The 24,553-nt window shown below is 47.0% G+C and overlaps 1 protein-coding gene across 4 annotated transcripts in view; it reads left to right on the forward strand.

Annotated features, from left to right (window-relative positions):
- The window catches only part of TTC7B (tetratricopeptide repeat domain 7B), a 243,200-nt gene that overhangs the window by 117,654 nt on the left and 100,993 nt on the right, over nt 1-24,553 (forward strand). For all 4 annotated transcript variants that reach the window (XM_066273807.1, XM_066273808.1, XM_066273810.1 and 1 more), the window contains exons 10-13: nt 17,075-17,158; nt 18,131-18,235; nt 19,940-20,057; nt 23,000-23,057. In XM_066273807.1, coding sequence (XP_066129904.1) covers nt 17,075-17,158; nt 18,131-18,235; nt 19,940-20,057; nt 23,000-23,057 — 365 coding nt within the window. The remainder of the gene's footprint in view (nt 1-17,074; nt 17,159-18,130; nt 18,236-19,939; nt 20,058-22,999; nt 23,058-24,553) is intronic.

Consider the following 24,553-nt stretch of genomic DNA (forward strand, 5'->3'; position numbering starts at 1 on the left):
TCTTATGGCTGAATAACATTGCATTGCATGGATATATCACATTGTCCATTTAACAGCCAGTAGGCATTTACCTCCAGTGAATAGTGGTGCTGTGGAGGTCACCGGACTCTAAACCTCCTATAGTACTTCTTCGGGCCCTGCGATTGTTAGTGGTGATCATTCTTGTCTTTGATCATGGTGGTATATTATAGCTCCCTGTCTTCTTCACCAGAGGAGTCTTCTAAAACACAGGAATGGGCACACCACCTTCTGTTAAGAAACGTTTGGTGGCTCTTCCCTTTTCCCCTTTTCTCCTTTCTGTTTAATTTTTTCTCCCATAATGAACTTGACCTCACTGTTTATGTTTCTGCTACATGCAGCAGCCCTGAAGGCTCCTTTAAGAGTCAAGCAATGCATACGAACATGGGGAAAAATGAAAGTCATGAAGCCCCCTCTCCCGGGATAGTGAACTACCTGTTGGCGTGTGAGAGACCGTCTTTCTATGTAACTCTATGAATGTGAATTTATGTAAGTTCAAGGACGTTGTCGTGTGGATATCCTCTGTCACTGTTCTCCCTTCTGTGGCCACCCCATCCCTGCCTCCAGAGCCCCAGCCCCAGGTCAGAACCTTGGTGTCCTGGGCACAGGCCCTAGAGAGCTTGGGTTTGGGTTCTGCATCTGCCATTTGCCACTTGTGTGATCCTTGAGGTTAATACCCTCTTGTGCCTCAGGTTTTCCTTCTGTAAAATAGGGTAATAGTCGTCCCTCTCGTGATTTTGAGGGTCACTCACTAATCCATGTGAAGCGCTCAGAACAGAGCCCAGAGAGCTCACTGGACACCACGTCAGCACGGTTCCCACTACCATGGGCCCGGAGTCGCCAAGCTCCCGGGAAGCAACAAAGTATACAAACAGATCTTTTGGCTTCTAGAAACTTCCAGTTTAGTCAGGGAGATGAAATAGAAACACCTGAGAAGGTAACTGCCGTCGACCCTTGAACGATCAAGCAAATACATACAGGTTTGAACTGTGCGGGTCCACTTACGTGTGGATTTTTAAAAATAAATGCCTGTCGTCTTTTCCACCCGGGGTCGGGCACCTGCAGGTGTTGAGGGATGGCAGTATGCACTGACTGACGGCACTTTATATAGGGAACGTGAGCATCCAGGACCACAGGAGGTCCTGGAACAAATTCTCCGCAGGTGCCAGGGGACAGATAGGTTTTGGAGGTGTCGAAAGTGTTACATAGGTTTTCGACTGCACAGGGGTCTACGGCCCTAACCCGCATTGTTCCAGGGTCAGCTGTACTGTATTTCCCCGTGTATAAGACGCACCTTTAAAAAAATTAGGGTCTGAGAACTGGGTACGTCTTATACAGTGGTTGTAGGTATTTTACTTCCATTTCCTGCTTTTTCGTGCTTGTTTCTGCGCTCATTGTTGAAGACAGTGATTCGTCATCAGACACAGATGAGGACCAGCTAATGGATGGGAGTCTTGACAGTGATGAGGAGTTGTATGAATTTTATGATGAATAAAACTTGAGTTCTATAGTTTTATGTAACTTTTCAAATTTCCGGCCCCCAAATTAAGGTGCGTCTTATACGTGGGGGAATACAGTAATCAGAACCTGTGGATAGTGCCAGGCTGGCGTGTTAATTGCAGGTGAATGGACCGGGCCAACTGCAGCAGAGTTTGCAGGTTGGGAGTCCGTGAGACATTATAAACAGCTGACACATGAATTGGCTCCTCAAGACCTGATGGGAATTTAAAAATCTAAGAGCTGAGAGATACCCTTCCTCATTAAGATCATGGAGGCGTGAGGGTGTTCACCCGAGGGTATGGGAACTGAGGGTTGTTCTCAGCGAGGAGGTGGGGGAGGGCGCTGGACAGAATGCCTGACTGTCGACCCCCTGGCGTCTGGTAGACTGCTGTGCCCAGCTGGTGTGGCCAGGCCCCATCCGCGGCTGGTCTGTGAGCAGACACTGCCTCAGCAGTGGTGCACATGTTTGCCTTACATGGGTGGACGTCTGATGAGCAGGTTGACAGCCATCAGGCCGTGTGATCCATGTCCTCATGCCTCCCTTCCTCCTCCTGTCCTCAGCCAGCATCAGCCCTTCTGCACCAGGGCACAACGTGCTGTCCTTCTGGACCTGAGCCCCTGGGGGCTCTGCCCCGAAAGGGGACAGGGCAGGGCTGCCTCTGCGGGGGTTCCTAGCATCCTCCTCATCTCCTGTCCTCCTGGTCTGTCATTGACATCTTTGGGTGGCTCATGCAGCATTGTGCAGACCCAGGCTTTTTAAGAACAGCGTTTACAGCAGGAGTAGAGCCACTTTCACAAGAAAAACGTCCCACAGTCTCTCACAGTTGTATTTATTTAAGATGGAAGGCCCCTTCCTCGCCTCAAGGTTGGATGTATTTGCATGTGCCCACCTAGTCCTTTCTGTCTTGCAGGGTGCTGCTCAGCTGGCTCCTGGGCAAGGAGGTTGCACGAAGGAAATACAAGCCAAAGGCTTAACACATCCTCATTCTGACAGGTTTAAATAGAAGCACAATGTTTACCACATCTCCGTGCGAAGAGCTTGAGCTTGCGTGTTTTTTCTCTAAAGACTAATTGTGAGCTCTGCTGAAAGGTTTGTGTGGGAAGGAACACTTTTCCCTCCCCCTTCACTTTAAACAGCAGCAGCACTAGTTGGCATGACAACCCGCACTATTAAAAGCAAAGCAACAAGCCCTGCTTCTTTTGTTTTTTAGAATGAACCCAAGCTGCTGAGGGTGTTTGTCTCTTTAATTTGACTATTAGTGGCTCCATTTTGATAGAATGTTATGGGGTCCTTTTTGAAGGGTGCTGGTGTCCCTTCTTCATAGATGTGGCAGCTTTAAAGACAGAAATGGTATTTTTATCTTTCTTGTTGAACTGCTGTTTATTTGTTTATAATAAGTCTCAGCAGCATTATAGTTCTGTGGGTAGAACTGTCTGGCTAGTGCTTGTACCAAAGGGATATTTTCACATCCCTAACCCAAACACGTGTTTAATCAGGGAGCGTTGTGAAAGCGCTTGAACCTCTAAGTAAGTCTGCTTAGCGGGCCTGCCTGTTTGTACGTTGACATTGGAGTTTGGTGTTTCATACAGCCCTGCTTGTCCTGCGGAATCCCAGCCTTGCCCTGGGTGACAAAGGTCCTAGAAGGCATCGGTGTGGCCTGATGCAGAGGGACCACAGACCCTGAGACATCAGCGCAGTGTGTGGTTCCTGGTATGTGCTCAGTAGAAACTTGCTGAATAAACCAGTGCTACAAGCCGTGTACATTCTCATCTGCTCCCTTGTCTTTGGATCTTGAGATAAAGGTCACTGGGAAGTAGGCAACAGAGGAAGTGGTGGCCCACTTGGGGCAGAGCATCTTCACAAATGTCAGCTCTGGCCCAGCTTTGGTGGCCAGCCCGGCAAGGACTAGTGACATCATTTTCTACATGAGGTCTGCCCCAGAAAAATGTCAGCTACTGCCATGGCCACTGTACCTGTGGTCCCCAAGTGAAAGTGATTTTTTAATTAAGCATCATTGCTCTCTTCTTATGGTCCTCAATGAAAAAAAGATTTTTTTAACTTAAAAAAAATTTTATATGCCACTTCAACCTTTTTAAAGTATATAATTCAGTAGTATTAATTTCATTCATGATGTTGTGTAAACGTGATTATTTCTAAATTTTCCATCACTCCAAATAGAAACCCATTAAGCAATAATTCCCATGTCCCCATAATCTGTTAACCTTTGACTCATTTCTTATGTCTGGCTTATTCCATGAGCCTCATGTTCTCAAGGTGCCACCAGGATGTGATAATACATCTGATAGCATGTATCACACTTCATTCCTACGTTGGCTGAATAATATCCCATTGTATGCGTATGCCACATTTTGTTTGTCCTTTATCTCTCGATGGACATGTGGATTCTTTCCTCCTTTCATCTACCTGAGTCCCAGTTTTCAGTTATTTTATTTTATTTTTGTGACAGAGACACAGAGAGAGACAGAGAAAAGGACAGATAGGGACAGACAGGAAGGGAGAGAGATGAGAAGCACCAATTCTTCATTGCAACACCTTAGTTGTTTATTGACTACCTTCTCATATGTACCTTGATGGGGGGGGGGGTCCAACTGAGCCAGTGACCCCTTGCTCAAGCCAGCGATCTTGGGCTTAAGCCAGTGAACTTGGGCTTTAGGCCAGCGACCTTTGGGCTTAAGCCAGTGACCATGGGGTCATGTCTGTGAGCCTGTGCTCAAGCCAGTGACCCTGTGGTTTCAAACATGGGTCCTCTGCGTCCCAGTCTGACACTCTATCCACTGCGCCACCACCAGGTCCGACCCAGTTTTCAGTTCTTTAGGATATATATCTAAGAGTGGAATCGCTAGGTCATATGGTAATTCTGTTTCACTTTTTGAAGAACCACCAAACTCTTTTTCACAGTGGCTGCACCATTTTATATTCCCAACAGCATGGTACAAGGGGTCCAGTTTACCCATATTCTCACCAACACTTGTCATTTTTTGTTTTGCTATAATCCATTCTGGCAAGTGTGGAGTGGGTTTGCTTTTCCCTAATGACTAATGAGATTGAATGCCTTTTCATGTTCTTATTGGCCATTTGGGTATTACATTTGGAGAAAGATCTATTCAAGACCTCTGCCAATTTTTAAATTGGGTTGTTTGTCTTTTTGTTGTTGAATTATAAGAGTTATTTATTTAATGAGGATAATAGGCCAGTAACAAATATATGACTTGCAACTGGTTTTTCCCATTCTGTAGTTTGTCTTGTCATTTTTTTTGATGATGTCATAGATCTTTTGTTGCTTATGCTTTTGGTATCATAGCTAAGAATCTGTTGCCAATTCCAAGGTTGTAAAGATTTATTTCTATGTCTTTATGTAAGAACTTTATGATTTTTGCTCTTATATTTAAGTTGTTGATGATTCTGAGTTAATTTTTGTATGGTGTCAGTAGGGGTCCAACTTCATTTTTTTGCATGTGGGAATCAAGTTGTTCTAACATTCGGCAAGACAGGTCTTTCCCCATTGAATGGACTTGGCCCCCTTGTTGAAAATCAATTGGCCATAGACGTGCGGGTCTACTCTTGTGACCTCAGTTCTAGTTCATTGCCCGATATGTTTATTCTTATGCCAATACCACACTGTTTTGATTACTGTAGCTTTCTTGTAAGCTTTGAAATTGAGAAGTATGAGTTCTCCAACTTTGCTCTTTTTCAATATAATTTTGCCTATCCTGGGTTTCTTGTATTCCACATGAATTTGAGGATTGGCTTCTCCATTTCTGCAAAAAGCACTTGGAATTGTAATAGAGATTGCATTGAATCTCTAGATCACTTTGGATAGTATTGCTTGCCATCTTAATAGCTCATGTCTTGATATCAGATCTGAGTTTGAATTCTCAATTCTCCCAAGTATGAACTTGAAAGAAATTTTTTTATCTCTCTATACTTGTCCTCTTATGTGAAAAATACAGGTAATAATAGGACCTATCTCCAAGAATTATTGTGATGATTAAAGAAATAGTGTATGCAAAGTGTTTGTTACTGTTTTTATTGGTGGTGTTGATAATCTGCTTTCTAATGTAAAAATGCACTCTGTAATAATCCTGGCAGATGATCATGTGAGCCTTAGTAGTGTCTTTCACTGCAAAGTGAACTAACTCAGCCCTGGAGTCCAGCATATCAGGGTTCAAATCCTGATGCCGCCCTTTCCTAGAGGTGTACTTTGGGAAAGAAATTTAGCCTCTCTGGACTTCCCCCTCAGACTGAGAGGAGGCTCAGCGGGACAATAGATGTAAAACAGCCAGCGCAGCTCTTGGCATAGACTCTGTCCTAGTCCATTCCTCTTTGGTTATTAGGAAGAATTGATCTGAAATTGTCTCCTTGTGACTTACATCTGTTCTAGCTCTTTGGAACAGCAGGGCAAGTTAGTCCTGCCTCTGGGACATAAAGTGCCCGATAAAGTCAGTCTGGGGGTTGACAGACTCTTCTAAAAAGGGCCAGATACTAAATATACTGCTCATAAAAATTAGGGGATATTTTATCGCTTCATATTTATTTTTGAAATATCCCCTAATTTTTATTTTAGGTTTTGAGAACCAAGAAGTAAAATCAAGGATATTATGTAGGTATAACAAGACAGGAAACAAATTTCCACAAAGTTTTATTGATTGAATTAACATATAATAGTGACTGCAACTTTTTGTAATATAGGTGCATTAAGGAGAAGATGGACTGTTTGGGGGTAACATTTCATTTAATTTGGATTCAAAGTTAGTATTTCCTCTCATCAGACTGATGGCAGGTGCTCATCTAAAGCAGATTCTCAGCTGTAGACTCTGTGCCGGCAGGTCGAACACGGCCCTTAGGCCACGACTCACCCGCTGCAGCACTGTCCTGAGCCTGCACGTTCGCCCCCTCCTCACGGTGCTGTCTGTCTGTGCCGCCCCTAACGGGTACTTGAAAGAGTGGATCCCAACACTCGATCCATATGTTTCCTTGTTCAGGCATTCACTGAGCACCCACGCTGTACACGGCGCCCCCGGGCGGCTTCCCCTGACTCCTTACGTCCCTCCCTCGTCCCTGCTCGTGAGGCGGCAGCTGTGCTTGATGCCCCCCGCCAGGAGAGACACTGAAAACAGACAGACCATCAGGTGAGAGGCAGCTGAAGAGGGAGGAGGAGAGGAATGAAATGTCCATTTCTTGAATTCAGGGAGTCATTTTGCAAAAATAATGAAGAACAACTCTATCAGCCAAACAGCAGGTGGAGTGTCTAGTATTTGAGGAGGACCCTGGAGATCCTTCACTCGGGTGCAGACTTGATCAAGTTGCATGGTCTAGTTCAGGGGTCCCCAAACTTTTTACACAGAGGGCCAGTTCACTGTCCCTCAGACCATTGGAGGGCCGGACTATAAAAAAACTATGAACAAATCCCTATGCACACTGCACATATCATATTTTAAAATAAAAAAACAAAACGGGAACAAATACAATATTTAAAATAAAGAGCAAGTAAATTTAAATCAACAAACTGACCAATATTTCAATGTGAACTATGCTCCTCTCACTGACCACCAATGAGAGAGGTACCCTTTCTGGAAGTGCGGTGGGGGCCGGATAAATGGCCTCGGGGCCGCATGCCCTGGTCTAGTTGAGCAGAGAGCATGCTGTAGTGTGGCACGCCCAGCATTCAGCTTTATAATAAAATCTGTGACCTTTGAAAAACAACCCACTCTCTACTCCTCCCGCCGTGGCCAGTGGCAAGGGGGGCCTTTAGTTTGAGTTTCCAAAGCAATCAAACTTGGAGTCTCCTCTGCCTGGAGCAGGGTTGCTGTTTTAAAGCAAAGAGAGAAATAGGAGAGGGGAATGAATGTGGGGTTTGCACTATTTTAATTTAAGGGGAGAAAAATCAGAGCAAGGTTTGGTGGGCACCGCCCGTGTTTTCTCAGAGCCTGGCCTGGGAGGGGCTTGTCTCTGTGGTGAGAGCCCTGTCAGCACGCTTTCTAGAAGCTCTTCCTGGACTCTAGGCTCCTGTGGACCAGATCTCTAGAATTCCACTGTGATTTATATTTTGTTTTGTTTGTTTTTAGTTAACGCTTTGAGTAGTGAGTTTTTTTTCACACTCGCTGAACCCTGGGAGATTTTGTTTTTTTTTTTCCGAAAAAATGAAGTTAGTTCCAGTTCCTCTGGATGGTCAGGAGGCATGAGGGATGTACATGAATGTTCGTACTACTCAGAGGGTTAATTCAGAGGTCAGGGCTCTGAACTGAGCATCATAAGACCTGGGTTCTAATTCCAGGTCTGCTGCTGTGTGGCCCTGGGCAGGTCCTGCCTCCTCTCTGGGTCTGGGTATCCTCATCCATAAAGCAGGAATGGATCCAGATCATCTCAAAGGTCTAAATATGCTCTCTGTCATTCTGTGGGTCTAAGATAATAGTCCTGAATGTCTAAGTTGCTTTGTGTTTTTATTGCAAAAATACAGACACGAAATATTATTCACATACCATGTTCAATGTAAAAACATTGTCAACACAGCTGCCAGGAATTACATTCATTAGCTGACTCATTAAGGAACAAGAACGTAGAAAAAGAAATCTTCCCAATCGATTGAAGGATCGATGTTATGACAACTGTTAGGATTCAGCCAACCTGTCCATGAAGGTGATTAATGACCACGGTTCACCATGTTATTTGTCCTATTTTAATAGTGATGAATTTTAGACATAAGCTCCAGGCTAAATTTAAGGTGAAATCTGATTGTTTTATTCCTGTCCCTGCCTCCATGGGTTTTTGGATGCCGAATCTCACTCTCGAATTCCAAAAATAGGCCTTGGCTTCTCCTTGCTGTGGGATTGTCCAGCTGGCGCGGCCATGCACCCAGTTCGTGTGATCGGGCGCTGCTTACCGGGAAGGTAATTGCTAAATCCTGCCCTGGTGCCAGAAGGGCTGCTCGTTCCTGCCGCCCCTCGGAGGTGGCTGATTTATGAAAAGCCAAAATAAAAGCCTGGGAAGGAGAAGCTTTGGCCACCTGAGGAAACATTCTTATAAGGGACATTTTGACTACCACTCTTAATGATTACGATGCCGTCTAGAGTCTAACTGTTGTTCTACCAAGTATTTGTGGTATTAAGTGAATGTTATCTGGGCTTTGGAGAGGTGGCAGTCGTGTGATGGTTGCAGCGAACAGGCCTGTCTTTCCTGGTAGGAATACTACTACTGCCAAATCTATCTTCCTTTCTGGTAAGGGGGATATTTGGAGGTGTCACCCGCTGTTTTGTGTGGATGACTCAGGGTCGGCAGACCTGGATTGGACCCCATGACCCTTCCTCCAGGCCCACACTGTTATCTCCTCTGGACACCAGGAGTGATAAAGGGCCAGTCTACTCACATCTCCCCCTGCCCCTCAGAGGCTCCGCCCCTCTCCCTCAGCCATCCACGGGCGCCCAACCCCCTTCCCAGAATCCTCTTTCTCCACGATATTCTCCTTCAGATAGAACCCCGAACTCCAAGGATCTGCTACCTCTTTGTACCATAAACAAAGTAACATATTTGTAGCTTTCATTCTGTGCCAGATCCTCTTCTAAGCAGTTCACATGCATTACTTCGTGTAGCCCATCCCCCTGTGGCTGGTGGGTGAGGGGTTTGGGTTAGGCCTGGGCAGTCTGGCCTCAGAGCCATGCGCCTGCTGTCCTCGGCCCCTGCCTGCCTCGCTGTCCCCTCCCCGGCCAGCAGCCATGCTGGACCTGGGTGATTGAAGCATTCTCTTAAATGCCCCCAACATGCACAAAACATGTGTGACCTTTTAAAAGTTCGTTTCATCAGTACTTTTTTTAGACCGGACCCATTATTAAAATGTGAATGCTCTTATTTTACTTTATTTTTATTTTAAACATATATTCTGCTCCCAATCTCCTCAGTCTATTAAAGCTAGCGATTTCTATTCTGTCACATACAGATACGATTAAGATACTTAAAAGGGATAGTCGAACAAAATGAGGGTGAGCCGGCACCCCCGGTTATGGGGCAGATGTTGCGGGTAGCAGATGGCCTCGTGACATACCAAGTTCCTTTATTTCTTAGAGGCATTCTCTGGGAGCAGGCCTCTTTTGGCGACTGAGGGGTATTGACCCGAGCTGCTTAGGGAGTTACATAATCCTGATGTTTACAGAACATAGAGGAAGACAGGTTATATAGCAAGCCGTGTGCTTGGCATTGAGACTTCAGGAGTGTCAAGGGCTAATGTGTAACTGTTGTCTTGTCTTCCTCAGCTCCCTGTGACACCCCATGGCTCGCTGTGGCGTGTGGGTGGTTTCAGGCATGAGAAAGGCCCGAGCAGGGAGGGGTCTGTGGGAGACGCAGCAGTGAGTGGAGAGTAAGTGCTTGACTCACGTACACTGAGCCCTGAGGTAGGCTGGGGACACAGCGTCCCGGCGCGGAAGCGCTGGTGGGTGTTGTGGGGTCTGCGAAGTTTCCTGCAGATTCTGCAAGCTGGACAGACTGCTGTCCTTAGCAGCCTTGGCAGTCCCAGAAAGGCCACGGGAGCAAGGGCCTGTTAGCCGGAAAAAGTCTTGCTGGTCTCAGAAATAATTCAGGGCACCGGTGGCATTCTTAGGGCCATTATTTAGCTATATTTTGCTTCCTGCAGCAGGAGTGGGCCTGGGAAGTTAAGTGTGAATGGCACATCAGGGGCAGCAGAGTGCTGTGCTCAGAGCTCCCACTCAAACCAGACTGCCTGGGTTCAGACCCTGCTCCACCGGAGCCCGCTGAGAGCTGGCGTGGCCACGTAACACGGGTCTGTGCTCCAGCGTCCTCGTCCGTGAGCGGTGGGACGTCCTGGTACTTGTTCATACCTTGTGGGCTGCGGACAACCCCCCCCCCCCCAGGCAACCTTGGGAAGGCGGAGTATGTAGTTCCGGCAGCACCGCCCTCGCTGTCCCAGTTCGCCCGGGTGGCTGCAACCAGACAACACCGGCTGGGTGGCTTATGGACAGCATACGTTTATTCCTCACGGTTCTGAAGGCTGGAAGGCCAAGATCATGGAGCCAACGTATTCGATGTCTGCGAAGGCCCACTGCTGGCTGACGGGCTGCCAGCTTCCTGCTGTGTGCTCACGTGGTGAGAGGAACAGGGGTCCCTCCTCTTTACAAGGATCCTATTTATGGGGGCTCTGCCCTCATGACTCAGTTACCTCCCAGAGGCCCCACCCTCTGACATCATCACATGGGGGTTAGGTTTCCACATATGAATTGGGGGAGGGACGTAAACATTTAGTCTATACCACTTGATAGGGAAATAAATAACATATTCTAGTCTGGTTCCATAAAGTTGTCTGCTCTTTTCAAGAGTCTCAGACGGAATCCTTGGTAAAACATATAATTATTTCTGATATAATGCATTACAAATTTGAATATTCATATATTAAAGTTGGGTAAAGTGATAGATATTATGCAGTTTTCTTTCTTAATATATGAATGTTTAGTTTTTAAAAAGAGGTCATGGCTAACCTTTACCTAGCACTTACTAGCTTGTATCCAAGGTACTATGCTTATATATATTAACTAATTATGCTTATATGTAGTAAGTGATTTATTCTGCTTGATAACTCTCCACATTAATTACTATCATTTCCCATTTTACAGCGAGGAGTCTGGGTATAGAGAGGTCAAAATCCAGAAGTTTTGACTTGTCCAAATTTATACACTTATTCTGTAGTGGTGCCTAGATTATTTCTAGCTAATATTCAGGTTGTGAATCTCCTATTCTGGAAGGCTCTTGGGAGAAACTACTTGTTGGGAGATAAAAGGTAGGGGCTGTTAGAAGGGGGCCTGAAGCATTGGCCTGCGGTACCTTCCAGGCCTTGGTTGTAAGTCACAGAGCCTGGCTGGTGAACTCAAGCAGAATGGCATTTATCTAGGTGAGCACAGGATCTGCAGAAGGCTGGACACTGGTGTGAGCAGAAATTAAGGAGGCCAGCTTTCTCTGGAGCATCTCTAACAACCCTTCTGCTTCTGCGGCCTCCCAGATCTGGCCACTGGGAATAACCACCATGGGTCTCCCCGGGCCTCACTAGCTCCGGAGGCAGAGTGCTGGTGGGAGCGTCTGATTGGCCCTGTTTGGGCCACGTGGCACTCCTGTTATTGGGAAGCAGAGAGGCTGCTTCCCTTCTATCTAGGGTGCCTCCCCCCAAAAAATAAAACAAAAAGAAGAGACTTGAGGTGATAGGCAGCCAAAATGACAAATGTCCTCTACTTTGAGGGTGTCACCTAGATCAGTGGTCCCTAACCCCCGGGCCGTGGACCAGTACCAGTTCGTGGGCCATTTGGTACCAGTCCGCAGAGAAAGAATAAATAACTTACATTATTTCTGTTTTATTTATATTTAAGTCTGAACGATGTTTTATTTTTTAAAAATGACCAGATTTCCTCTGTTACATCCGTCTAAGACTCACTCTTGACGCTTGTCTCGGTCACGTGATACATTTATCCGTCCCACCCTAAAGGCCAGTCCATGAAAATATTTTCTGACATTAAACCAGTCCGTGGCCCCAAAAAGGTTGGATGCTTCCCAAGTTCCCTTATAGCCCCAGGATTCTGAGTCTACTCTAGTAAGGTTTTTATTTTTTATTTTTTTATTTTTTTTTATCAGGAGAGACAGACAGACAGGAAGGGAGATAAGAAGCATCAGCTCATAGTTCTGTCACTTTAGTTGTTCATTGATTGCTCCTCATACATGCCTTGACTGGGGACTCCAGCTGAGCCAGTGACCCCTTGCTCAAGCCAGTGACCATGGGGTCACATCTATGATTTCATGTTCAAGCTAGCGACCTCAGAGTCTCGAACCTGGGACCTCAGCATCCCAAGTGGACGCTCTATCCCAGGGGTCCCCAAACTTTTTACACAGGGGGCCAGTTCACTGTCCCTCAGACCGTTGGAGGGCCGGACTATAAAAAAAAACTATAAACAAATCCCTATGCACACTGCACATATCTTATTTTAAAGTAAAAAAACAAAACGGGAACAAATACAATATTTAAAATAAAGAACAAGTAAATTTAAATCAACAAACTGACCAGTATTTCAGTGGGAACTATGGGCCTGCTTTTGGCTAATGGGATGGTCAATGTGCTCCTCTCACTGACCACCAATGAAAGAGGTGCCCCTTCCGGAAGTGCGATGGGGGCCGGATAAATGGCCTCAGGGGGCCGCATGTGGCCCGCGGGCCGTAGTTTGGGGACCCCTGCTCTATCCACCGCCGGTCAGGCTGAGTGTACTTTTGATGAGGGCTGGTGTTTTCCTACAACACCTGGAATGAAGCTTCACACCCATGAGGCTTCCCAGACGTGTTTTTCACTGAGTGTAAGGAGTGTATCAGCCTCTGGCACAGAAGATAATAAAGACGCACCCTTATTTATAGCATCTAGATTCTGATTCAGAACAGACTGTTTCAGAGGCTAAAATCCTTTTGTTTATCAGGAAAACAGTTGATATTTATCATCCTAGCAAAAGGGGGCAAAAGCATTTGAACGTTGGAACGTTTCTGTGTATATATTTAAGTACTTTTTGGTAATATTGCAGTGAAGTAGTTGAGTGGAGCTGCCAGAACAAACCTCATTTTTGGTCATCATTGACCTCTTCTCTCCACATGCTTAACCTCAGCCAGTGTGATGATCAGTTCTGTTTCCTCCTCCATCATCCCTCACCCCTTCTATAAGTCCGTTTCTAAGTACTGTTGCTTTTCGTTGCTCAGGTTCCCTCCGTGACACCTGTATTCCCCTCTTGTTGCCAGCCCGTACCACCCCACACCTGGACTAGGGCTTCCCTGCGACCCCATCCTGCCTAGTTAACCTTTTGGGTTAGTATTGTTCCCTCTCTGTGCTTCTCAAAGGCACAGTAATGGTTTCCTGTTGCTTATCAATGTAGCAGAGAAGAGGACTCTGGGGTCAGGTTCAGATTCCAGCTCTGCCATTTAGTGCCTGTAATCAGAGAGGTGTATCCAGATGTAATTAACAAAGTGGACTCATAGTGACTTAACCAAATAGGAGTTTATTGTGCCCCCCACAAGTAGCCGTCTGGTGAGAGGCTGCAGCATCTCATGGTATCGGGGGCCCAACTCTTTCTCCTACTGCCCAGTCATTCTAGAGCAGTGGTCCCCAACCTTTTTTGGGCCATGGACTGGTTTAATATCAGAAAATATTTTCATGGACTGGCCTTTAGGGTGGGATGGATAAATGTATCATGTGACCGAGACAAGCGTTAAGAGTGAGTCTTAGACGGATGTAACAGAGGGAATCTGGTTATTTAAAAAAAATAAAACATCGTTCAGATTTAAATATGAATAAAATGGAAATAATGTAAGTTCTTTATTCTTTCTCTGTATACCGGTACCAAATGGCTCATGGACCGGTCACGTATGTGCCCGGGGGTTGGGGACCACTGTTCTAGAGTGGCCTTTGCCCTCTGGTTTCTCAGGTCCTGCTGCCCCACCACCAGCATCAGTCTGTGTCCCAGGCAGAAGGCATGGCCCAGGCTGAGGGCCAAGTGTACACCAGCAGAGGGTACCCTCTGAGAGCGCTGTCCTGGGGCCCTCACTCCACAGCTTCTGCTCACATCACTTATCCAGAATGGAGTCACGTGACTGCCCGAGGCTGTGGCGAACATGTTGTAGTGTGATCAAAATGCGGGACGAGTGTCCATCTGACCCGGGTCTACAGATAACCCCCTGTGTCATCAGTAGGCATAGAGCAGTTGCTTAGTAACTGTTCTTATTTCTCTTTTTAATGTCTTTCCACCTGGGGGTGTTTGCACAGGAAACCAGCTAGCATGTTATTTACTGTGACCATCTCCGTAAATAGCATTTAAAATTCTGGAGTTCTTTTTCCTCTCTCCCACCGCCTTGCTTTCTGTTTTATCATGCTCTCCAGTTTGTCACCCTCCCTGGGTGCCTTTGCTCTCAGTCCCCAGCTACCGTCCCTCACGTCCACCCACTAATCCCGAGAGCTCTGCCATCTTCCTCTGCTTTCAGGCTGAGCACAGAGCGTCCCCACAGAACACGGAGCCGGTGCCCCAGCCCACTGCCTGTCCACACCAGTCTTTGAAGTGACCCTGCAGTGAGCTTTCTGCCCCTCCAGGGTAAAGCTGTGCTTTCGGTTAAAGCTTTTTAATTCTTTTTTAAAAAAAAACTTTCCCCCATTGATTTGAGAGAAGAAGAAGAAGGGAGAGAAAGAGAAAAAGAGGAAGGGAGAAAGAGAAGCATCAACTCGTTCCACTCAGGTGTTCCGTGTGGTTGTGCACTCTGTGGTTCTTCTCATATGTGTCCTACCAGGGGTCGAACCTGCGACCTCAGTGTGCTGGGACAATGGTCTATCCACTGAGCCACCTGGCCAGGGCCTTTTCTTTTCTTATTAAAAACTCCTAGCCCTAACCTTTTTCTTTCCTCCCAGCAACCCTTTCATTCCATCTTGACTGAGAACCAGTGGCTGGGCAGCGCATTTCCTGAAGGGTCTTCCTCTCTCATCTCTAAGAATCTGCCTCCTTAAGAGAAGACCTTCCATTAGGGGCCAGCTTGTTCCAGGGACCTGGGTCTCTGTAGTCCTCTGGGACCTCTTTTATCTCCTCAGTTGGTCAGAATTTCCTCTTTTGTGAAGGCTGAATAACATTCCAGTGTATGTATACATCATGTTCGTTCATCCATTCTTCCATTGATGGGCACTTGGGTTGTGTTTACATGTAGGCTACTGTGAATAATGCTGCTGTGAACCATCAGTGTACCAGTGTCTATCTGAGTCCCTGCTTTCCATTCGGTTGGGTCTGTTAGTACCACACAATTTTGATTACTGTAACATTGTAGTAAGCTTGAAATCAGGAAATGTGAGTCTTCTAGCTCTTTCCTTTTTTTTTTAAATTTATTGATTTTAGCCAGAAAGAAAAGGAGAGAGACAGAGACAGGAACATCAATCTGTTCCTGTCTGTATGTGCCCTGACCAGGCATCCTCTGTGCTTAGGGATGATGCTGTAACCATTGAGCAGCCAGCCAACCAGAGCATAGCTCTGTGCTTTTTAAAGATTGTTTGGCTTTTTGGAATCCCTTGAGATTTTTAGGATGAGTTTTAGGATGAGTTTTTCTATTTCGGCAAAAATGTCATTGGATTTTAATGGGGATTGCATTGAATCTGTTAATTGCTTTGAGTAATATTGACATCTTAGCGATGTAAGTTTTCTAACCCATGAACATAGGATATATTTCCTATTATTTATCCTTTTTAGATTTCTTTCAGCTCAAACATATGCATTTTGTTAGATCTTTTTCTTGAAGATCCAGATTGAGTCGAATTATCTCTAGTAAATTACCACGTGACATCTCAAATCATTATATTCCATATCAAAATCACTAATAAAACACCTTTCTTCCCCATTTTTCCTTTATTCTAAAAACTCTCTATCTCTCTCTCTGTCTTTCTTCTAAACACACACACACACACACACACACACACACACACACGTGTATACACAGGGCTTGCTCTGCCGTGGGTTGCTGCTGGGCATGCAGGCCAGACTTCGGAGGACCTGTCAGTTTCTGTGCTTTGCCAGCCACCCTGCCCCTTCCTTGGGTGGCCTGTCCTTGCTGATTGCAACTCAGACACATTTCTTGGTTCTGAGGTTCTGGGACCATTCTACCCGCTTCGTTCCTGGCCTGTTTGCATTCTGGTCGCACAGCACACACACACACCCAACCCGTGACCTTTCTAAAGCTCTGATGTCTTCATGTCCCTCAGCAGAAACCAGAGGCCCCTCGCCGACCAGGAGTGAATGATTTGTAGGTTACCCACCACGGGCAGCCACTGAGGAGATAAGGAGCCAGGAATCTGCCCTTGAGAGTTTCTCATAATGGGACCAGGCAGGGCTGGGGCAGGAGGGTGAGACAGTCACGTTGATGTACCTATAGTTATGAACAGGAGGAGCACAGGGGAGGGGGAACAGTTTTGAAGAGGAGCTGCCGTGCCAGGCTCTCAGTGACGTGACCACAGCCCAGGCCTGCCCTCCAGCATGCTCCCCTTCCTGCCTGTGGGCCCTAGGCGGGGTTTACACTGGACCACTTGCGATCACCAAGTGAAGACACAGCCTGGTGTTCATGCCTCTTCCTGGCGTGCCATTTCCAGACCACAGCTGTGGTTTTTTTTCTTCTCATTAAGCAAGGCCCAGCTCGAGTGCTGCTCTTCCCGGGCACCGTTCCCGAGTCCCGTGGCCGCTTTGCCGCAGCACGGGGTGTTTCCCGCTTTGGGGCGCTTGTCCGCTAGGGCCCAGGATTTGAGCTGTTTATGCACCTGCCTCTTTCCTTGCACTGGGTGGAACACTGCTCGAGGTCAGGGCCTGTGTTCTAGTCCACGGCGGGTCGTCCTGGCTTCTTGCACAGCGTACCCCCCTGTGGGGCGCCGCAGGCGGGGCTTGGTGGGAGACTCCGTTGTAAGCGTTCAGGAGAGCAGATTTGTAGTTCTTACCTTAGTGCGCACAGACACAAGCTCACATTCTCAGGCGTGTGCTTTTGTTCCTCTCTCCAAACCAGTGCTTAGAAAGAGCCATGAAGTTTGCCTTTGAGGAGTTCCACCTCTGGTACCAGTTCGCGCTGTCACTCATGGCCGCCGGAAAAGTGAGTCCCCCGTTGTGCTGCATGTCCCAGCTCTCTATGAGGGCACGATGCCCTTGAACCCAGGGCTGATGCACTACCCCACAGAAGTCTAAAGCAGCCCTTTGAAACTGCCCTGTGGTCCTTTGTAAAGGAACAGTCATGTTTAATTATTTGGGGGCCAACATGGACACACAATTGAGAAGAACAACTCTGAAATACATGCCTTTTTCTAGACATTGTAACTTTGTCCTGTGAAGTTGTGGCTTAAACTTAGGCCCATTTCTTCACACCGGCCCTTTTATTCATATGGGAGAATAAACTTACTCCAGAGAGGAAATCTTTTAGTTCTCGTTAGCAATTCATTCGATCAGGCAGTGGACGCTGTTAGTTGGAAGCGGCAGCTTAGGAGCCCACTGCTGGAGTGGGGGTCCGGGCCGTGTGACCCAAGGCAGGTCGCTTGGCATCTCAGTTTCCCCTTCAGTAAAATGTAGTCATAACAGGACCTACTCACAGAGTGGTTGTCAGGTAAATGAGATAATACCCACAAGGCGCTTAATAGAGTACCTTCCATGTGGTCCATCCTCAGTGAAGAGAATTAATTTGGGCCATTTAGTGAATTGTTAATTCTGTGCTCTAAGATGATTTGGGCTAAATGGATACAGAAATTTAGTATGGTATGCTTTAAATTGAACAGTCTATTTTTTATGATAACATAGCCTCTGTTTTCTTTGTTTCTTATTTTTATAATGGCTACACAAGTAGGGGAGAAAATGAGGGTGATTCCAGGAGAGTATTGCTGCTGGTTTTACCCAGTTTACCCCGTCACTCAGGAGCCCCGAGCTCCAGTTGCCACGGTCCCCAGACCCCTGTATGGTTGGGCTCCCTGTTGGCAAAGCTCATTAGGAGGGCAGCTAGCTGAACCCCGTGGGGAGGCTGAGTGTTCCGTTCCCTCGAACATGCCGAGTCTCACAGAGATGTTCTCCCTGCGCCAAGGCCGCCCGCGCCGTGAAGGTGCTGAAGGAATGCATCCGGCTGAAGCCCGACGACGCCACCATCCCCCTCCTCGCCGCGAAGCTGTGCGTGGGCTCCCTGCACTGGGTGAGTCCAGCTCACGGGCGGGCTGCCAGCCTGCTTCGTGCCCAGGGCGCTGAGAGGAGAGAACAGTGACTTTCCAGCAACCCAAACCCCGGGCTGTGCAGGACCCTGGACACTGGCCTCCTCGGGCCCCCCCACGCACCCCCAGGACTGGCAGGCGGTGTTCCCGGGGGACTCAAGCTGTTCCATTTCCTGGGAACGTGCTGCAAAAGTAGAAATGCCGAGATAGGACTGGAGTTCCCACTCAGATACACGTGGCTGTGTGAAAGTGATGAGGACTGGGAGCGTGTCACTTGAGGGCTCGCTGTCCGCAGAGCCGGGGTCTCCACTTGAGCCCCTCCGGGGGCCCCGCTCCTCACACCTCCACCTGCACATCCGCTTCCACCTCACATGGGCTGGTGCAGATTTCAGGCTGACGTTACAGTTTTAGTACCTCGGATATACACCATTTCAGTAGGAAATAGAAAACTCAGGCTAGATGCTGAGATGGTGGTCTAGATCATTGTCGCATACAGTGGAGTTTTCATTTATTTTGTTTCGTTTCATATCAATATTAGTAGTAAGAAGAATTTCCCCAAAAGACTGGCATGACTTGCCAAGGGTTTTTGGTTTTGTTTTACTGTTGTCCTTGCCGCTGGATTTTCCCCCCATTTATTCTTACCCAGCTGGACAAAGTAAGCCCTGTGAAGAGAGAATCCTGCCTTTGTTAAATTATACTTGGTAACATGTGGGAGGAAAGGACATTTGGAAAGAGCCGGCTCTCAGCTGAAGCTCACAGCTGGGAAGGTGTTGTGTGGTCCATGCAGGTCGGGACAGTCTGGAGCCACAGCATGGGGACAATGCAGGCGGTGGCCGGAGGGGGCGGAGGAGCAGACCGAGCCCCTCGGCTCTGAAACTGCCCGTTTCCAGCTGTGACTCTGCTGCTCCTTCTGGCAGTGGCCTTGTTCACGCCTGTGACACGTGCATCTCCAACGCCTAGAATAAACCTGCCATTTTTTAAAAAAGATGAGAATAACAAATCTTTTCTGTATATATATTTTTTCCAATCTTATTAAAACTTCTTTACTTTACGCCACAGAAGTAAAGAGTATAATGAGCCCCCGTGTGCTGTCACCAACTTCAGTAACATCAACGTTTGCCGTGTATCGAAGGAGCAAACCGTGTCATTTTGCCTCTAGTGCACCGTGTGAAGGTCTCACTGTGGGTGACCTTCCCAGGTGCGCGTTTTCTCACCGACATCTGCTGAAGCCGGGTGCACGTGCTGTGCGTTGTAAAGTAATAGACGGAGTTTTGACATTTTTAACAGCTTGTGGGGAAGAGAATCCAAACCTAAATGGATTCATTATGTTGTGGAAAAAAAAGAAAGAAAGAAAACCAAGAGCTAAGACCCAAACACAAAACATTGCAAGTCTTACACATCTTGGGTAGGCAAAGGTAGGTCTACAGCTGTAATACAATAATTAATGAACAAGAATAAACTGTGTTTTGTATACTCACAACTGTAAACCTACTTTTGCCCACCCCTGTAGGTAAAGCCCAACCTCTGAGCACCTAGTACATCCTAATTACAGAACCAAACAGGAAAAAGTAAAGATGGAAAGGGTACAGTGACTCATCAGAAATCTGTCTTTGGCAGCCAATGCTTATGGGAACCCATGTTAGAAATTCTGCAGGTTATCATTGTTTTTAACTTGTCTGGTTTTTCAGTTGGAAGAGGCTGAAAAGTTTGCCAAAACTGTCGTTGATGCGGGAGAGAAAACGTCTGAGTTCAAGGCCAAAGGCTACTTAGCTCTGGGGCTCACGTACAGTCTGCAGGCCACTGACGGTGAGAGCAGCCCCGCCCCATGGGCCCTGCCCACTCAGGGCCGGCCACCTGTCCGCACCACGAGGTTCCCACTTCCCTCTCTGTCTTTGGAGGGCATAGAAGCTGGGTTGTTCTGCTGTGCCATCCTAAGGGGCATCGCTGCCGCTGTCCTTGTTGCTTACACTGCGTGGAGAATGGGAGGGAAGGGCTCCCCAGCCCTCTTCCAGGTGCACTGGGCTGGTGGTGCACAGGTGAGCGGCTGGCAGGGGCAGGGCACCGCCGTGAGGGGCAAGGTGAGCAGGGGCCCTGAGAGCCAACCCACCCAACCCAGCCTGTGCCTGCTCCTGTCCCAGCGCTCGGCTGGGCTGTCCTCATGTGAAGGGACATTGGGTCTTAGGCACAGGAATATATAAGAGTTCAGGGCCAGCCTCTCCCAGGAAGCTTTTGATTGGTCAGGACCTTCCTCTTCTCCACGTGTGCATTCTAATTTACAGGTGTGTGCACACAGTGTGACAGGTCACCAGATACCCACGCAGTGACAGTGTATGTTTTGGATATACTTAAAGTTTTGGTGGACAGGCTCTGGCTTAAAAATGTTCTGTATATTAATGAACTTTTCATTATGTTTGTAGAAAGTATAAATCAATAAATTCTTTATCTGAACTGTACTATTATTCCTTTAAAATTTATTATTAAATAGCCCTGGCTGGTTGGCTCAGTGGTAGAGCATCGGCCTGGCATGCAGGAGTCCCGGGTTCGATTCCCAGCCAGGGCACACAGGAGAAGCGCCCATCTGCTTCTCCACCCCTCCCCCTCTCCTTCCTCTCTATCTCTCTCTTCCCCTCCTGCAGCCAAGGCTCCATTGGAGCAAAGATGGCCCGGGCGCTGAGGATGGCTCTGTGGCCTCTGCCTCAGGCGCTAGAATGGCTCTGGTTGCAACAGAGCAATGCCCCAGATGGGCAAAGCATTGCCCCCTGGTGGGTGTGCCAGGTGGATCCCAGTCAGGCGCATGCGAGAGTCTGTCTGACTGCCTCCCCGTTTCCAACTTCAAAAAAATACAAAAAAAAAATTATTATTAAATATAACAAGGATATTAAAAACTTCAAAAACAACTATGTAACTTAATGAATTACCAGAAGGCAAATATGCTTGGAGCCACCACCTTGCTCAGGAGCTGGAACCTTGTGGCCCTGGAGCTCCTCACGTGCCCCTCCCTGCCCCTGGCCCCTCAGAGAACATGCTCCCTGACTTTAATCCTGCTCACTCTCTGTTTCTTTTCTTATAGTTTTGCTACCACGGGTGTTTTTAATATATAATTACTCCACAACTTTCTTTCCTCTGCCTCAAAATTTCAAAGACTCTGGAGAAATTTTGCATATCAATTGATTTAAAAAATATTTCTAATGGGTTGACATCGGTCAATAAGAATACATAGGTTTTGCCTGACCAGACGGTGGCACAGTGAATAGAGTGTCGGACTGGGATGCAGAGGACCCAGGTTCGAAACCCCGAGGTCGCTGGCTTGAGCGTGGGGTTGCTGGCTTGAGCATGGGATCATAGACATGATCCCATGGTCTCTGGCTTGAGCCCAAAGGTTGCTGGCTTGAAGCCCAAGGTCACTGGCTTGAAGCCCAAGGTCGCTGGCTTGAGCCAGGGGTCATTTGCTCTGTTGTAGCCTCCTGGTCAAGGCACATATGAGAAAACAGTCAATGCACAACTAAGGAGCCATAACAAAGAATTGATGCTTCTCATCTCTTCCTTTCCCATATGTTTGTCCCTATCTGTCCCTCTCTCTGACTCTCTCTCTGTCTCTGTCAAAAAAACAACATAGGTTTCAGGTAAAATCAACTGATTTTCAATAATGGATATTTTCCAAATTTTTCACATACACATGAGGTATTAGCAATACCCAGCATATTGGTCTCACTGGGGTAGACTTTCAGTGCAGTGTAAATATAATACCATGTATTTATCCATATGGAGTCTTAGTTTGGATTCTACCTCTAATTAGCCCTGTTACTCTAGGAGAGTACTTGGACCCTGTTGGGCCTCTTGCATTCATGACTCAGTTGGGTCACCTCTGTGGTTCCCTCTGACTTGGTCACCGTTGTTCTGTTAGCCATGGGTAACAGCCACATCCAGCCGTCGGGCAGCCTTCTGCCACTCGTAGTGTGCTTCAGGGTGGAGCTGCCACTCTGCACTTGTTAGAGAAGGACCCCCCTCCAGTTCCAGCCATACACAGGTTCCTCCAGGACTATGTCTCCTGCTCCATTAAAAGTACCTTTTTTAGTTCATAGGACGGACTCCTAAGGACCCATCTCACATGCTATAGGCAGGGGAAGTGTCAGCTCACAGCAAGAGGGCCTCGCCCTTTGGAATTGATTTTCCCATTTCAGCGTTGGGTTTGCCTGGTCGATCCCTTGTGTTCATATCAAGGTACTAAAAGTCCTGGTCATTGCATAGTGTGAATTAAACTGGCCTTTTATGGCATCAAGCTAGTGCCTTTGGCTGAGGATCATAGCCTCTCTGTGCCAGAAGGATCTCCGAAGGCCATCCAATCCAATACCATTGGTGCTTGAGTGCCTTCTGTGCCATCCTGGTAGAGCCAGGCTTCACCTAAGAGTTATATGCCCACACTTGAGAAAACAGACGAGCTCCTCTCTGGAGCCTGGCTGATCTTTTAAAGATGGCCCCCTATGCCTGGGAGCACCAGAAGTGGCCATCCAACTCACACTGTCCTCTCGGCATCATTCCAAGTTATGTCCAAGGACAAGGGCCTCGGTTGGCCTGGGCTTCGTGTCCCGTCTTCTACAGTGCCTGGGGCAGGACTGAGCAATAGGCACCCAGAATTGTTACTTATAACCCAACTGAATATATAGTTTTGTGATTTCTGTGATGAGTTTTGTATTTGTCCAAAGCTCCCTGATCTTCCATGCCACTGACTAACTGCACCCTTTCCACAGCTTCCTTGCGAGGGATGCAGGAGGTCCTGCAGAGAAAGGCGCTGCTTGCGTTTCAGAGGTGAGTGGGAGTTCATCTTTTCTCTCCGCTGTACATAATGGCACCGAAGTATGAGAAGTATAAAAGGATGAGATATTTATAAGGATTATGTAAACAGTGTTTTCCCCCTGGGAGTCTCTCAAGCCCTGAACAAGTCTCAGAACTCACTGCATCATTTGTTGCCGTGTAAATTCACATCCTTAATCTGTTCATCCATTTGGGCACATTTTATTCATTCCTAATATGGCTAGTTCAGCTCACAGAAGATAGATACTTTGTATGTCTAGGGAGATGATTTCTTTTATTAAAGATATTTGTCATCATCTAGAAAGGGGACCATTTTTTTCTAGCTTTTTTTTTTAATCTGTCAAGCTGCATATTTTTTATTAAGAAATGAAAAAGCCAGATTTTAGGACAGTCTCTGAAACACTATGTTAAGAATCAGGCCAGCAAGTCCCTTCCACACTTGCCGTGTTCCATCATACCTTGTGCTCACCTCCCTCATTGTACCTTTTATGAAATTCAAAGAATGCTTTGTAATTAGCAAAACTTGAGTGTCACCATCTCCTTCCACATCCCTGGTTTAACCTCATCCTCACTCCCACACCGATAAGGTACCGCACAAGTCTTATGTTCACTTCAGGTAAGGGACTGAGATGCAGGAGTGGAAAGAGTTACCAGAGTCACATAAGGTCTCCTGACTCTAATCAGGTACCTCCTGAACCACACTGCCCTAATTTTACTCTTACTGCCGCTATAATAGATCACAAGAATAAATTGTTGCTTGAAAGTAGAGCACCATGATGTCAAATCTATAATTGCTATCGATCCTTTCATTTTAAATATGAATTATATTGCGTTCTTGGAATTGTAACAGAAACTTAGCTACTTGCACCAACGTTTCATGAGGACCTCTCAATACCTAATAACCTTTGTTAGATTTCTTTCTTAGAGCTGGGGCTGCCTCCAGGTTGCGCTGTGTCCGCGTGCCTTTTCTCATCAAATCTCTATCACCTGATTTCAGTTAGTGTGAGGTAGTTCATCTCATTTCTGTTTCCTACAAGGCTTGCTGGTAGTGCCTCCCCTTGCCAGGCCCAGGCTGATCAGTGACAAAAAGTACCAGTCCGCATCTGCACATAGACCTCCCGTGTCGTGCTGAGCTGCTGGCGTGCCTCAGCAGTGTGGAGAGCACCTCCATTTCAGATGATTCGGGGCTTTAAATTCTCCAGTCTCAGTTTGTCAGACGCACGCACGCACGCACGCACGCACGCACGCCTAAGGAAGTGATCGTCGCATGTTTCACTTTTCTTAAGTCAGCGCATCTCACCGGCTCTCTAAAAACAGCCACAGTGGTGGTCTGCCTTAAGCCGTCAGATGCCGTAAGTTCATATAACAGCGGTTCCCTTGGCCTGAGTTCCTTTTTGTTCCTTTTACTGAGATTTTAATTCAAAGAGGTTTTTAAAATATTAATTCATGTGGGAATAAAGAGTAATAAAATCTGACTACCCTACAGGATT

This window comes from Saccopteryx bilineata, chromosome 4 (assembly GCF_036850765.1).
Source record: "Saccopteryx bilineata isolate mSacBil1 chromosome 4, mSacBil1_pri_phased_curated, whole genome shotgun sequence".
In the NCBI taxonomy this organism is placed as follows: domain Eukaryota; kingdom Metazoa; phylum Chordata; class Mammalia; order Chiroptera; family Emballonuridae; genus Saccopteryx; species Saccopteryx bilineata.